Consider the following 13,692-nt stretch of genomic DNA (forward strand, 5'->3'; position numbering starts at 1 on the left):
AGCTCCCTCACCCCTTCCGCCCTCTGAGGACACAGTGAGACGGTGCCGTCTGTGAACCGGGAAGCCGGCCCCGCCAGACACTGATTCCACCGGCACCTTGGTCTCCGACTCCCACCCCAGAACTTCGATAAATAAACGTGTCGTTTATAATCCGTCCACTCTATGGTATTCTGTTATAGCAGCCCAAACAGACTAAGACAAACATGAAACATGAATTTGATAAAAGTAAGGAATTATTGATTCTGTCAGGGGTGATAATTGTGTTGTGATTTTGCAGGAAATTTATTTATTTAGAAATGCATACTCAAGTATTTAAAGTGAGGTGTCATCCACGTCCTCCTTCATTTTGGAATTTCTTAGTGAAAACAACGAGGAAGCAGATGCGACAAATGTTTACAACTGTGAAACCTGAGCGGGGAGCCTGTAGTCGTTCATCACGCTCTCCTCTCCGCTCTCTGCATGTCTGAGATTTTTTTAAAAATGAAAAGGATAAATGAGGCAGCAAAGAGGGAAGCTGTTGCTACACATAAAACTGACAATTCAGAAAATATAAGTAAACCCTCCAAATCCATAAGAAAAAGTCAACAACTCAATATAAAAATTGGCAAAAGACAGAAACGGGACTTCCTGGAAGAGGGGTCCCACGTGACCGCAGACAGATGAGGACCCGCAGCCTCCTTCACAACCAGGGAAGTGCACGCGGAGCCATTTCGGACACTGCTCACACCCACCCGCCGGACACACTGAAAAAGCCTGACACCGACGCGTGATGGGGAGGATGCCGAACAGTGGGAACCCTGAACTCTGAGAGGACAACCTGGCTTTATCCTGGAAAGTGAAGATGTGCGTACCTGTCACCGAAAAAAACTGGGGCAGCCACACTTAGGCATCCAGCGACCCAGCCAGGGAGCTGAGGCCGCCCCGCTGTGGCCTGGACATGAGGACTGACCCTCAGGCTAGGTTGCGGCGGAGGGTCCAGGAAGAGAGTGGAGGGATCTGGGAGTCTTCCCCATTCACTTCCTGGCCCACCCACATCGGCCCTGGGACTCCCTCCTGCCCCCCGGAACTGCTACCCACGTGAGGGGCCTTCTTCTCTGGCGGTCACCTTACGGTCAGCACCCTGGACAGGTCCCCCTGTAGCCCAGGACCCGCACAGGACCTCACAAGCGGGAGCTGGGGCAGACACCCAGACCTCACTCTAAGTGAGGGCTATTCTAAAGGTCCCTGTCTGCGAGGCAACAGGGTCCTGCATTCAGGGAGCCCCACTCAGAGCCGGGAGGAGGAGGCAGAGCCCCTTGCTGAGAACCAGGGCCGGACACTGGCAACCTACAGCCAGGCCTGCGTTTTCAGACAGACTGATGAGTGGCCCCACCTACATTCTCCCGATGGAGGTCCTAGCTTCCTCTATTTCTCAGCCTCCCTTGCAGCTAGATGAGACCATGTGACCAAGTTCTAAATCATGAGGCATAAGTGAAAGTGCCCTGTGGGACTTCCAGGATATCTCCTCTGGGATGCTCCTTGTGCTCTACTAGGAACACAGAGGTGGTGGCTGAGCTCCAGCAGCAACTATGGGGCCATGAGGTTGCTGGTCAACCCTAGGGATTGGGAGCTGAGAGCTGGAAGGACCTGGCTCCCAATTGCTACAGAGCCAACACTATCTCTAGCCCATCAGCCCCTCACCCTGGTTAGTGTGAGAGAGAAATAAACAACCTTGCTTATGCCATGGTTCCCTGGGTCCCTGTGGCTGGCATCAACCCTGATGCACAGGCCTGTGAGTGTGGAGTGCTTCCTCCTTGGGAGGTGGAGGGGTGGGTGGGGGAAGGGATTTTCTCTGGAGGTGGAAGTTCTCAGCCCCTCCCAGCTCCAGATGTCTGTGGGGGTGTGGAGGGAGGTACTCAGGACTAAGAGGAAGTGGCCAGAAGGGGAAGCAGCGGGCTGCAGAGAGGAGGCAGGTGGGTGGGGTGGAGGCTGTCGCTGGAACCCACCCAGAGAGGTGAGGGCCTGCAGTCTGTGTCTGGAGCCAAGATGAAGGCCAAGGCAGGACCCCCGGAGGTAAGTGCCCACGAGTCCACGGCCAGGTGGGAGAGCCCCTGGGAAGGAGGCTGCGGTCCTCCTCCCCGTGGCCCTATGCTGCCAGCAACCCTGGGCCCAGAGGGTCGCAAAGCCTCCAGCTGGGCCTGCAGACAGCCCGTTCTTCCCCCAACTCATGCAGCCAGGACCACCAGGGCCTCAGGGTCTCCCAGCGTTGACAGCAGGCCCCCTGCCCCAGCCTGGGATGGCAGCTACACTCATGCCCTGCAGGGCAGGAAGTTGGCACCTTCAGCCTAGACCTCTGATGTCTGCAGGGTCCCACAGCTGCCCACTACCAGGTTGGAGGGGCATGGAGCTGCCCCCATCCTCTCCCAACAGCTGGCCCCAGAGACACACGGGGGTCCCCAGGGCTGCAGCGAGTGAATAGGTCTGCAGGTGCCCAGAGCCACCCTGGGTGGCCACCTCCCTGGGTCCCAGTGTGGTTCCCAATGGCTGAGAGGAGGAGATGACGCATTCTGGGGATCGGTGGCCTGGGAAGTGCCTCGGAGGGGCTCCAAGTCCCAGATGGGGGCGTGAGGGGCAGGGCTGCTGCACTCCGACCTGCCTGCCTGCCGGGGCATTTGGGAGACAGAGACCCTTTTCCCATGTGGTGCAGCACGGGGAGCAGCCCATCCGAAGAAGTCCTGGTGCCCCCTTCGCCCGGCCTCCAGCCCAGGACTCCACAATGGTTGCCCCTCCTGAGAGTTGGTGAAGGGGGTCTCGTGAGCCTGTTCACTATGAAGCCCTGATACAGGACCCCGACTCCTCCTTGGGGGGGCCAGGCCCCTGAGCTCGGCTCTGCCAGGTGGACAGGGCAGCTCCCTGAGGCGCCGAGCTCCCCTCTGTGGGGTGGAGGTTGCAGAGCATCCTCCGGGGCCCGAGCTCAGCTCTGGGGTGGAGAGGCCCCTGACTCCCCTCTGTGGGGACTCCCCTGCTGGAAGGGCTACTGGGCCTCGGGGACCCTGCCTGGGCCCCCTCTCTCATTCTGGTTTCCGGGGTTCGCACCACCCTGTAATGTTCTGGCTCAGGGCAGACACAGCCCCCAGGCCCACCTCCTGTGGCTGCCTCCTCCCCACGCTGAGGCAGGCAGGGGGTCCCTTGGGAGGACAGCCCCGGAACGGACCCCAGAGGTCTCGACCAAGCTGGTTGCTCCTGGTCTGACCCTCAAGGCCCTCGGGGCCTGTGCTGACAGCCTGGCTTCCTGGGCCCCGGTGCCTGGCCTTGGTGCACACAAAGGCACGTGGCATGGCTCCAGGCCCCCTTCCCCACCTAGGCTGGGAGGAAGGGCTGCTCCTGCCCCTCGTGGACGTCTCAGAGGTTGGCTGACCAGGGTGACCCAGTCGCTGCGCATAGGCCCTTCCCTGCACCCCAGGGAGGGCACAGTGAACTTGGGAGCACCCCACTCGTGGTGGCATTTGAGGCCACTTTGGGGAGGGGCCCAACTCCAGTGGGGGCCCAGCAGGCCTGGCTTCTGGCTCTTTGTGGGAATGATGGCTCTGACAGGACAGGACAAGTCCTCCATCCCCAGCTGGCTGCAGAGGGAGATACCCCGACAGCAACACAAGATCCAGACTCAGCCCACGCTGGCCCTCTCTGGTCTCTCCGTGCCGCACCTTCCCAGCCAGGACAAGGGCTGCTGCCCGGCTCCCAGGAGGGGGCTGCCGTGGGGCCAGGACACGGGTCCAGCCCAGGGAAGGGAAGCGCTGTTTATAGGCCTGTGTTGTGGGGGCCAAGAGTGAAAGCAGAAACGGCTCAGACTCCCTGCTGTTGTGGTTGAAACGAGGAACTGAGATTCCGACACCCAGACACCTACAGAGAGGGGAAAACACAGCCTGACATGCGTCCCGGGCACAGAGTGGGCCACACGTGCACACACATTCACACACAGTACATGCACACACGTGCACACATAAGCCTATGCACGCATACACATGTGCAAACAAGTGCGCACGTGTGCACACACGTACATGCACACGCATGCGTGCACACGCATGCACATACACGCGCACGCACACATACGCACGCACAGATGGACATACACACGCACGTTGAAGGTGAGGGCCTGTACCAGCTCCAGGGTCCACCACCCGCAGCCCGGGCCACCTGGGTGAGGGCAGCAGAGTGGAGCCCAGTGGCCAGCCTCACACGAGGGCACAACCTCGGCCGGAGTGGGGAGGCCTCCGGGGTTTGAACAGCTGTCTGTAGGCCCCACAAATGGGCTCTGTGGGGCCACTCTGGGCGGGTCTGTGGGTGACACCAGGTCACCCTGTGCAGGTGCTGAGACCTCTGCAGAAAGCATCGGTGGCCTCTGCATGGCCTTGCACCACGCCATCCCATAGCCCACAGGACAGGGACGCCAGCACGGTAGGACTGGGGGGCCCATGAGAGAGGGCTCAGCAGCCTCACAGGGCCCCTGGGCCAGAGCCACAGGACAAAACCAGCCACGGGGGACCAGGGGACCCCGACCTATGGGCTGCTCAGCACCTGCCCACATGCCTCTGTCTCGGGGGGACCTGGGAACACATCCCATTACCACGTGGCCACAGTGGGCCCCAGGCCCCCGACCCCAGCACAGCGGGCTTGGGCCCTGCTCGGCGCCACCCTCCTCTCCCCTTGCTCGCCCCGGCCCCACCCCAGCTGCAGACTGGCCCTCCCTAGGAGCTGGGGACAGTCTCTGTCCAGCACCGGAGGGCCCTCATGGCCCACCCGGAAGTGGAGCAGGCCCACACCCCCAGGGACCCCAAGGGGATACCCTTCTCTAGTTGCAGGTGCTGGCAGTGCTGGCCCTGCTGTGGCTCGGCGCTGCAACTCTCACCTACCTCCTGTGGCCAGCATCCTCTCTGCCCACCTGGGGCCAGGTGCACCCCAAGGAAGGGCCCACCAGATCCCGGGGCTGTGGCTCCCGCCCGCCCTGGGAGGCCCGGCGGCGGCGGCCATGGGAGAAGGACTCATGCCAGTGAGTGAGGGGTCTGCTCCTGGGGTCTACAGGGCGGCGGGTGGGTCTCCTACCATCGGGTCTCCCCAGTGGGATAAGCACTGCCGTCCGCCAGCTCCTCCTGGAAGATGCCGGTTCCCAGGAGGATGGGCAGTGAGACAGGAGAGCTGGTGGGGGGATGGGGAGAGGCCTTGGACGGCATGGGCTGGAGTGGGGGTGGGGAAGGGGCGGACTTGGGGTGCTCTTTGCAGCAAACACAGACTGCCACCTGGGGGCTTCGAGAAGGCCGGTGAACCCAGTCCTCCCTGGGCCGAGGTGGGCACCTTCATAGCCCTTCCTCCCCCGGGGATGGGGCTGCTGCTCCCACCTGTGCCGCAGCCTCCCTCCAGGCCTCTGTGCCCTGCTCTGTGAGTCCTGGAACGGAGAGCCTCCCCAGGGAAGAACCCGCCCTGCACACGCCCCAGGATGGGCGCTCCCCGCCTTCCCTCTGGGTCAGCTCTGGCTGCCCCCAGGGCCTCCACACCAGCAGGCAGCCCAGCCTGCAGGGGCAACAGCTCCTCAAGGGCAGCGCCCGGAATTAGGGTGGGGCCTGGGCCCCCAGTCGGCCTGCTCTCAGGCCCCTCTCTGGTCGCTCCTGGGTGTCACCCCCAGCGGACTTGCTGGGCTCAGCCTGCCCTGCCCCTCTGGTTTGCTGCCCCCTCCCTGCACCCGTGGCCTGGGCTCTCTCGGGGCCACGTGGCCAGCAAGGATGGAGCAGGTGCTGTGATGCAGGCTAGCGGCTCCTACACTCACGCTCTGGCCCCCCTTACTGCCTCCGCAGGCTTGTCCTCGTGGAAAGCATCCCCCAGGACCTGCCGTCTGCAGCCGGCAGCCCGGCAGCCCAGCCCCTGGCCCAGGCCTGGCTGCGGCTACTGGACGCTGCCCAGGAAAGCGTCCACGTGGCCTCCTACTACTGGTCCCTCACAGGGCCTGACATCGGGGTCAACGACTCGTCTTCCCAGCTGGTGCGCCCCAGCCCCTCCCCTGACTCTGAGGCTGCAGGCCAGCCCAGTGCTGGGCACACAGCAAGTCAGGCCACACATCTGTCTGACTCCAAGCTATGGGCAGTCATGGGTGGCCTCCTGGGGAAGGTCTGGGTCCTTCCTAGTGGGAGGGGGCAGAGGGCCAGCCTGGGGGTCATCACTCACCGCTGGCCTGGCCCTGCAGGGAGAGGCCCTTCTGCAGAAGCTGCAGCAGCTGCTGGACAGAAACATTTCCCTGGCTGTGGCCACCAGCAGCCCGACACTGGCCAAGAATTCCACCGACCTGCAGGTCCTGGCAGCCCGAGGTAGAAGCCTGCCCGTCCTAGGCCCTGCTGCCCTGGGGCAAGTGTAGGCTGACCTGCTGGTGCCATGGGACAGGGACAAGGACAGAGGAGCTGCCTGGGGGGGAGGCCGGGAAAGGCGCCCTGTGCTTTCTTTCCCTGGACTCTGGGAGACCAGGAGCCCAGGGCTGTGAGCTCCCTCACGTTGGCTTCACCCGGGGCTGGGGCTGGTTCCAAGGAGCCAGAAGTGTCATTTTCCACAGGCAGAGCATAGCGTGGCCTCGGGGCCCTGCTGAGCCCAGCCGCCTTGACCGCTGGGTGGAGACTCAGCTGGGAGCAAGAGGCAGTGGGCACAATCCTGACAAATGCAGGCTCCTGAGCCGGGCTGCCCGGGGGGATCTGGGGCCATCCATGGCTCCGTTTTCCCACCTGTGAGATGGGGACGATAATAGCATCAGCTTAGTAGGACCGTGAGGATAAATGAGTCAGCCCGCCGCAAAGAGCTGAGAGCTAGGCTCGCCACGATGTTATCCACCCTGTCGTCCTGAACCCCGGCCAGGTGCCCAGGTGCGACACGTGCCCATGTGGCAGCTCACCGGGGGCGTTCTGCACTCCAAGTTCTGGGTCGTGGATGGGCGGCACGTCTACTTGGGCAGTGCCAACATGGACTGGAGGTCACTGACACAGGTGAGTCCCAGAGCCCAGAGAGCGGCTCGTCCATTCCCCGGGCTTCACCTGACCTCCCACGCAGCCAGGCACCCAACGGAACCCTGGGTGGTGCAGCCACGTCTGTAACATCACCAGAGTGGAGATAGTCAGAGGCTGGCCAATAGGTTACGTAACTCTACAGGGCCATGAACTCACGCTGTGGAACATCGTTTAACCACGTGGAATGATGTTCGACTCACTTTATCCAGGGAAACCTACAGACTGCAGAGCATGATCCCTTTTAGGAAAAAGCAATGCATTAAAAACCATCAAAGAGTGATGGTGCAAAAATGGCAGCAGTGGTGGTCCCTTGACAGTGAAGGGAAGAATGACTTTTCTTCTTTGTGCTTTTGTGCATTTTCTATTTTTTTTGTAATAAAAATGTACTGACTTGATCGTTGGAATACAATGGTCAAGGAAAATGGGGACCCACTGGGCACCTCCCTGTAGCTCCCCCAGCACACTACCCACAGGGACTGGCCACCAGTGGGGGCTGTGCCCTGCCTGCATCCCTGGCCGGAGTGGGCCCTCCAAGCCCCATAGAGGCCTCCTCCGGCAGTGCTGCCCCCTCCCTGCAGGTGAAGGAGCTCGGCACCATCATCTACAACTGCAGCCGCCTGGCCAGAGACCTGGAGAAGACCTTCCAGACCTACTGGGTGCTGGGGGCGCCGAAGGCCGTGCTCCCCAAATCCTGGCCACGGAACTTCTCGTCCCACATCAACCACTTCCGGCCCCTCCGGGAGCACTTTGACGGGGTGCCCACCACCGCCTACTTCTCAGTAAGAGGGACGGAGGAGGCCCGGCACAGCCCGCTGCTCTTCTGGCTGGCCAGATCCACAGGGAACCCTACTCCACCTGGGCTTGCCCTGCAGACAGCACAGGCCTGCAACCCCCCTGGGGCACCGGCTCCAGGAGCCCGTGCCATGGACCGGGCCGTGATCCCGGGGCGAGGGGCAGGCTGGCGTCGGCAGCCCAGCTCCAGGAGAGGGTGCCGGTCTTTGTCATCCACGAGAGACAGGCGGCCTGGGGGGTGGCAGGGTGTCCTGTGGCCTTGGGGGTCTCCAAGCTGGGTGGGGTCAAGCGGCTCCAGCTGGGGACCAGGGAGGGTGGGGTAGGACCAGTTCATCAAGCGATTTTGTTACTCTGCGGGGAAGGATGGAAGACGAGGGGCGGGCTGGTCAAACTGACAGCAGACGCCCCTCCATCGGGGATGCAGGAGCGGGCAGGCCCCCAGCTGCCCAGTGGCTGGTCTACAGCGGAGCTCTAGCGTCAGAGCCAGGGACGCCTCCCTAGACGTGGGGGCCCGCCCTGAGCAGGTGCAGAAGCCTTCTGCACACAGAGAGCTGTCTTTGTCCGGGAAGTCAGGCCAGCCCGAAGCCCAGGGAGGGCCGGCTGCATGCCCGCTCTCCCCACCCCGACTCAGAGCCAGCCCGAGGTCCCTGTTCAGACCCTCCTTCTCCTCCCCCCACCTCTCTAGCAACACCTCTCATCCTCCTCCTGATTTCCGTCGCCGGAGGGTGGGTGCACGGTGGGCTCATAGGGCCAGGAACCCAGTGGCTCAGAAGGGGCAGCAGTGCCCTCAGGGACCTCTCTCCCCTCACAGGCATCCCCGCCCTCCCTCTGCCCCCACGGCCGCACCCGGGACCTGGATGCACTGCTGGCGGTGATAGGGGCAGCCCGCGAGTTCATCTACGCCTCGGTGATGGAGTACTTCCCCACCACACGCTTCAGACACCCCGCCAGGTGGGTCTGGGTGGGAGCCAGGCGGCCCTGGACGCGTAGGCCTGCTCTGCTGGTGGGCAGCTCCCGGTGCAGTCCGCTTCCTGCCAGGACCCTGCTCACCCAGGGCTCGCAGGCAGGGCCCAGTTGGCCGAGGACCCTGACCCTCCCCTCCTCCAGGTACTGGCCAGCGCTGGACACCGCGCTGCGGGCGGCAGCCTTCAACAGGGGCGTGCAAGTGCGCCTGCTGGTCAGCTGTTGGGTCAACACAGACCCCCACATGTTCCCTTTCTTGCGGTCCCTGCAGGCCCTCAACAACCCGCAAGGTGTCTCAGTGGACGTGGTGAGGACCCGCTCCCTGGGCCGGGCCGGGCCGGGCCAGGGAAGGTGGCCTCCTCCCCTCCCGGACACGCTCCCTCTCTGTTCCCCAAAGAAAGTCTTCATCGTGCCCGTGAGGAACCACTCCAACATCCCGTTCAGCAGGGTGAACCACAGCAAGTTCATGGTCACGGAGAAGGCAGCCTACATAGGTGAGCAGCTGGGGGTCTGCAGGCCGTGGGCTCCAGCCTGGGCAGCTCAGGACCCCTGAGTCTTTGAGGGGTGCCAAGTGAGTAGGTGTGACACAGAGGCCACACCACCTGCAGAAGGGGGATGTGTCCCTAGGGAGTGGCCAGGCCAGGGTGCAGAAGGGGGCACTAAACTTAGTCCCCCGTGACCCCTCTGGACAGAGGGGCTGCTGACGAAGGTCAGGGTCTCCAGCGGAGTTCTGAGGACCAGGCTACCAGCCAGCTGTCACCTGGCTCCACGGGGACAGGTGGGCAGTCCCAAGTCAGGACACGTGTCCTAGGGCGACGTGGGTGGAGTTCCACACGTGAAGAGCTGGCCGGCCCTCCCGCACCTGAGGGGCTGCCACAGCTGGAGTGTGATGACAGCAGAGGGGCCGGTGCCCCCGGGGCACCAAAGCTGTGGCTGGGGCCACAGGTCGGGGCCAGGCTGCAGAGGGGCCCAGGGGAGCCCAGTCACCCAGTGTCTCTTTCCTGCCCCCCCAAGGCACCTCCAACTGGTCAGAAGACTACTTCAGCAGCACCTCGGGTGTGGGCCTGGTGGTCAGCCAGAGGCCCTTGAGCACCCAGCGGGGGGTGATCACCGTCCAGGAGCAGCTGCAGCGACTGTTTGAGCGAGACTGGAACTCCCCCTACGCCATACGCCTGGACGGACACGCCCAGGGCCAGAACTGTACGTGGCAGGGCTGAGGTCCAGCGCTTCCTGGCTCCGGGCCCCACAGCTCTTCGTGGACCCTGCTCCCCACCAGGCCTCCCTGTCTGTCCCCCAGTCTGGACTCCAAGCAGCTCCACCCGCCCAAGCCCTGGTCAGGGTCAGGACTCCCAACAGCCGGTGGTGGCAAACTGTTTGCCCTCCCTCTGCTCTCCCAATCCAGCCCCTCTTAAACCCCCACTTCCTCCAGGGAGCCCTCCAGGACGCCCCTCCCTGACTCCTGCAGAGCCGCAATCCTGGCCCACAAGTGGGGCCTTTGGAATATGTGTGTACCTCCCCTCTCTCTGTGTGGCTCCAGCACCTGGCTGTGCCCTCTTCTCCTCTGCCCCAGGCTGGAGTTCAGTCCCCCAGAGCCTGCGAGGGGCCTGTGGCCACCTGGTGAGGCTGGGCTGTAGGAGCCACTGAGTTGCCAGTGCCCAATCCGGTATGCCCAGGAACCGGGTGACTGGGACGGGGCAGGAGACGGGTGGAGTGAGAGAGGGCCCAGCACTGCCGGGATGAGGGCTGGAGTGGGGCCCAGGACTGTGGGAGTGGGGCTGGTGCCTGTAGGGGGGCCCAGGACTGTGGGGGGTTAGGCTGGTGCCTGTGGGGGGTGTGTGGCCAAGACTGTGGGGGTGGGGATGGTGCGTGGGGGGAGCCCAGGACTGTGGGGGTGGGGCTGGTGCATGGGGGGGCCCAGGACTGTAGGGTGGGCTGGTGTGTGGGGGGGTCCAGGACTGTGGGGGTGGGGTGGGTGCCTGTGGGGGGGCCCAGGACTGTGGGGGGTTAGGCTGGTGCCTGTTGGGGGGAGGGGGGCGAAGACTGTGGGGGTGGGGCTGGTGCGTGGGGGAGGCCCAGGACTGTGGGGGTGGGGCTAGTGCGTGGCGGGGGGGTGGGGGGGCCAGGACTGTGGGGGTGGGGCTGGTGCCTGGGGTGGGACTCAGGACTGTGGGGGTAGGACTGGAGTGGGGAGGGGGACCCAGGACTGTGGTGGGTTAGGCTGGTGCCTGCAGGGGCACTCAGGACTGTGGGGGTGGGGCTAGTGCCTGTTGGGGGGCCCAGGACTGTGGGGGGGGGCTGGAGTGCAGAAGGGGACCCAGGACTGTGGGGGGTTAGGCTGGTGCCTGTAGGGACGCCCAGGACTGTGGGGGTGGGGCTAGTGCCTGTGGGGGGGCCCAGGACTGCGGAGGGGGGCTGGAGTGGGGAAGGGGACCCAGGACTGTGGGGGGTTAGGCTGGTGCCTATGGGGGCACCAGGACTGTGGGGGTGGGGCTGGTGCCTGGGGTGGGACTCAGGACTGTGGAGGTGGGGCTGGTGCCTGGGGTGGGACTCAGGACTTTGGGGGCGGGGTGCTTCGTGGCGCCCAGTATGTGTTGCAGTCCTTGCGTGTAGGGGGCCAGGACTGTGTTGTAGAGTGGAGAGGACCTGAGTTTGAGCTGGGGGGGAGGGTGACACCAAGCTGGGCTGGGGACTTGGCTGCAGCCCACTGGAGCTCTCCCTGTCCTGGGAGCCACCTGGGCCCCTGCCCTGCAGAGACAGGGTCTGAATCCTGGTCTGCCGACTCGGGCCAGCCCTTCTGCTATGAGCACGGATCAGAAGCCAGTCTCAGCCCGCCCTGGCCTCTCTTGCCTCCTGGTTTCTGACCAAGGCTTCAGAGTCCCCCTGCCCTGGAGGAAGCCCCCGAGGCCATCCTAAGGCTGGAGCTTGGGGCTGGCTCAGTGGTCCAAGGGACACTGGATGCTGGGAGAGCTAAGCGAGTGGACACCAGGGTCCTGCTCTCCCGCATCTTGGGGCGCCTCCTCCCTGCCCTCCCCTTGTCCTCTCTGCCCCAGAGAGAGCTAGCAGAGGTGGTGTTGGAGCCTTAGACATCAGCATCCTTGTCCGAGAAGATCGCCCAAGCCCAGCCTGCCTCCCTGCCCAGACTTGCAAGGATCTGAAGAGGGTGCCAAGGATCCGTGCAGCCCTGCAGGGCATCCGGGGCCTCTGGGAGCTGCTCTGTGTGGGAGCTGCTCTTGACCAAGCCAAGCCCTGGCGGCTGCCGTGGCGGCTCCCTGCGGCTCCCGTCCTCAGCCCAGGCACTGCACAGCTACCCCCAGGAGCAGACACTGTCCCAGACCAGCTCTGCTCCCCAGGGCCGCTTGTGTGGGTTTGCTCTCTGGTTCTTGGTCCACAACTGCATATGTCTCGAGCACTCAGCCTGCTCCCCAGGCCTGTCAGCCATGGTTCAGGAGGGCTCCATGCTCCAGGCCATGATGGGACAACAGCTATCAAGTCCACAGCCAGCTGCCCGGTGGCCGTCAGCCAGTGTCACATACTTTGGGACTGGTGGCCACAACCTTGCAGGCCTGCTCCAAAGCAGACCCCACAGGAGACCCAGCTTGATGAGGCTTCTGGGGTGTGGCGGACAGACTCTAAAATGGCCCCATGATCCTGCCTCCTGGACTCCTGCCCTTGGGGGATCCCCTCCCCTTGAGGGTGGGAGAGACCTGTCCTTGCTTATAACCAATGGAATACACGAAGGTGATTATGTGACATAAGATTGTAACAGCGTCTTGCTGGGAGTCTGTCCCTTGCCTGCTGTGATGAAGGAAGCTCCTGAACTGTGAGCTGTCCTCCAGAGAGGCCCGTGTGGTAGGACACTGGGAGGGGCTTCAAGCCCCAGTTAGCAAGAAACAGAGGCCCTCGGTCACTCAGCCTGCAAGAACTGAATGCTGCCAGTGGCCATGTGAGTTTTGGAAGCGGCTCCCTCCTGATAAATAAATGAAAAGCAATAGGACATACTGGAGTACATGAGGAAGCCATTTGGGTTAAAACTAATTCGGCCTGACCTTGTTTTTCCAAAAGGGCCTGACGTGGCCTGTTGAGCATGCATGGTACATCTGCTTTCAACATTTACTACGTCCCCAAGACAAAAATGATGCCCCTAAAGACAGGGATGTAACTCTCCCATATTGGTATTTCTCTAAGGATAAGCAACTCTTCCCAGAAACTAAGGATTAATTACCGACCTGCTGTGCTCACTTTGTGACCACTGACCCGCTGACCACGGACCTGCTGTGCCAGCTAAGCATCTCGTGACAGTAGTACAAGAAGCATTACTGTCATATGTGATGTACGCTCTTTGTTCCAAGACGGTATATAACCATTCTGTACACCCCACTTCTTTGGTGCCCTGCCCTCCTAGTCCTCAGATCTCGCTCATAATAAACTCACTCCAATTTTGATTTATAGATTGAGTATGGATTATTTGCGTTGACGCAGCCCCGCCGACACGGTGCTTGTAGCCTTGTGGGACCCTGAGCAGAGGACTCAGCTATGCTGTGCTTGGACTCCTGATCCACAGAAACTGGGAGATCCTAAATGGGTGTTGTTGTCAGCAGCTAATTGGCAGTGGTATTGTTACACAGCATAGATAGCTCATACACAAGAGAAGTGAGGCCACACAGGGAGACTGGGGCAGTCGTGCTGCTCAGCCGCTCCCTGTGCGATGCGACAACTGCCTCTACGGCCTCCAGCACCAAGGCCCCAATATCTCAGGCCTTGACTTCAGGTGCAGGGAAGGACGAAAACCCCACGGAGCCAGGCAGACCCCACCACAGTGTTCCCCGTACTCCTGCACGGCCATGTCTGTCTGGCATACAGGGAGAGGCAGGGACCCTTGGCTCGGGAGGGTGTGACAGCCTCACTTAACTGCAGGACAAAG

At 62.6% G+C, this 13,692-nt stretch overlaps 1 protein-coding gene across 4 annotated transcripts; it reads left to right on the plus strand.

Annotated features, from left to right (window-relative positions):
* The first annotated feature begins 1,927 nt into the window (after positions 1 to 1,927).
* PLD4 (phospholipase D family member 4) lies at positions 1,928 to 10,609 on the plus strand. 4 transcript variants are annotated; one of them, XM_058567863.1, is made up of 11 exons: positions 1,928 to 2,052; positions 4,345 to 4,434; positions 4,833 to 5,026; positions 5,826 to 6,009; positions 6,212 to 6,332; positions 6,868 to 6,995; positions 7,595 to 7,795; positions 8,620 to 8,759; positions 8,916 to 9,078; positions 9,169 to 9,265; positions 9,786 to 10,609. In XM_058567863.1, the coding sequence occupies exons 1-11, from the start codon at positions 2,026 to 2,028 to the stop codon at positions 9,986 to 9,988; spliced, it is 1,548 nt and encodes a 515-aa protein (XP_058423846.1). In that variant the 5' UTR covers positions 1,928 to 2,025; the 3' UTR covers positions 9,989 to 10,609. The 4 variants fall into 4 exon arrangements, with proteins under 4 accessions (XP_058423846.1, XP_058423847.1, XP_058423848.1 ...); XM_058567864.1 differs by having other exon boundaries at positions 4,839 to 5,026; XM_058567865.1 differs by lacking the exon at positions 4,345 to 4,434.
* Positions 10,610 to 13,692: the final 3,083 nt, after the last annotated feature.

This window comes from Diceros bicornis, chromosome 24 (assembly GCF_020826845.1).
Source record: "Diceros bicornis minor isolate mBicDic1 chromosome 24, mDicBic1.mat.cur, whole genome shotgun sequence".
NCBI classification, from domain to species: Eukaryota; Metazoa; Chordata; class Mammalia; order Perissodactyla; family Rhinocerotidae; genus Diceros; species Diceros bicornis.

Bases quoted from the DNA above. Each gene is read 5' to 3' on its own strand.
- PLD4 (XM_058567863.1), top strand. From the start codon at position 2,026: ATGAAGGCCAAGGCAGGACCCCCGGAG. The intron at 6,333-6,867 runs GTAGAAGCCTGC...AACCCCGGCCAG, and splicing joins GCAGGTCCTGGCAGCCCGAG to GTGCCCAGGTGCGACACGTG. The intron at 6,996-7,594 runs GTGAGTCCCAGA...CCCTCCCTGCAG, and splicing joins ACTGGAGGTCACTGACACAG to GTGAAGGAGCTCGGCACCAT.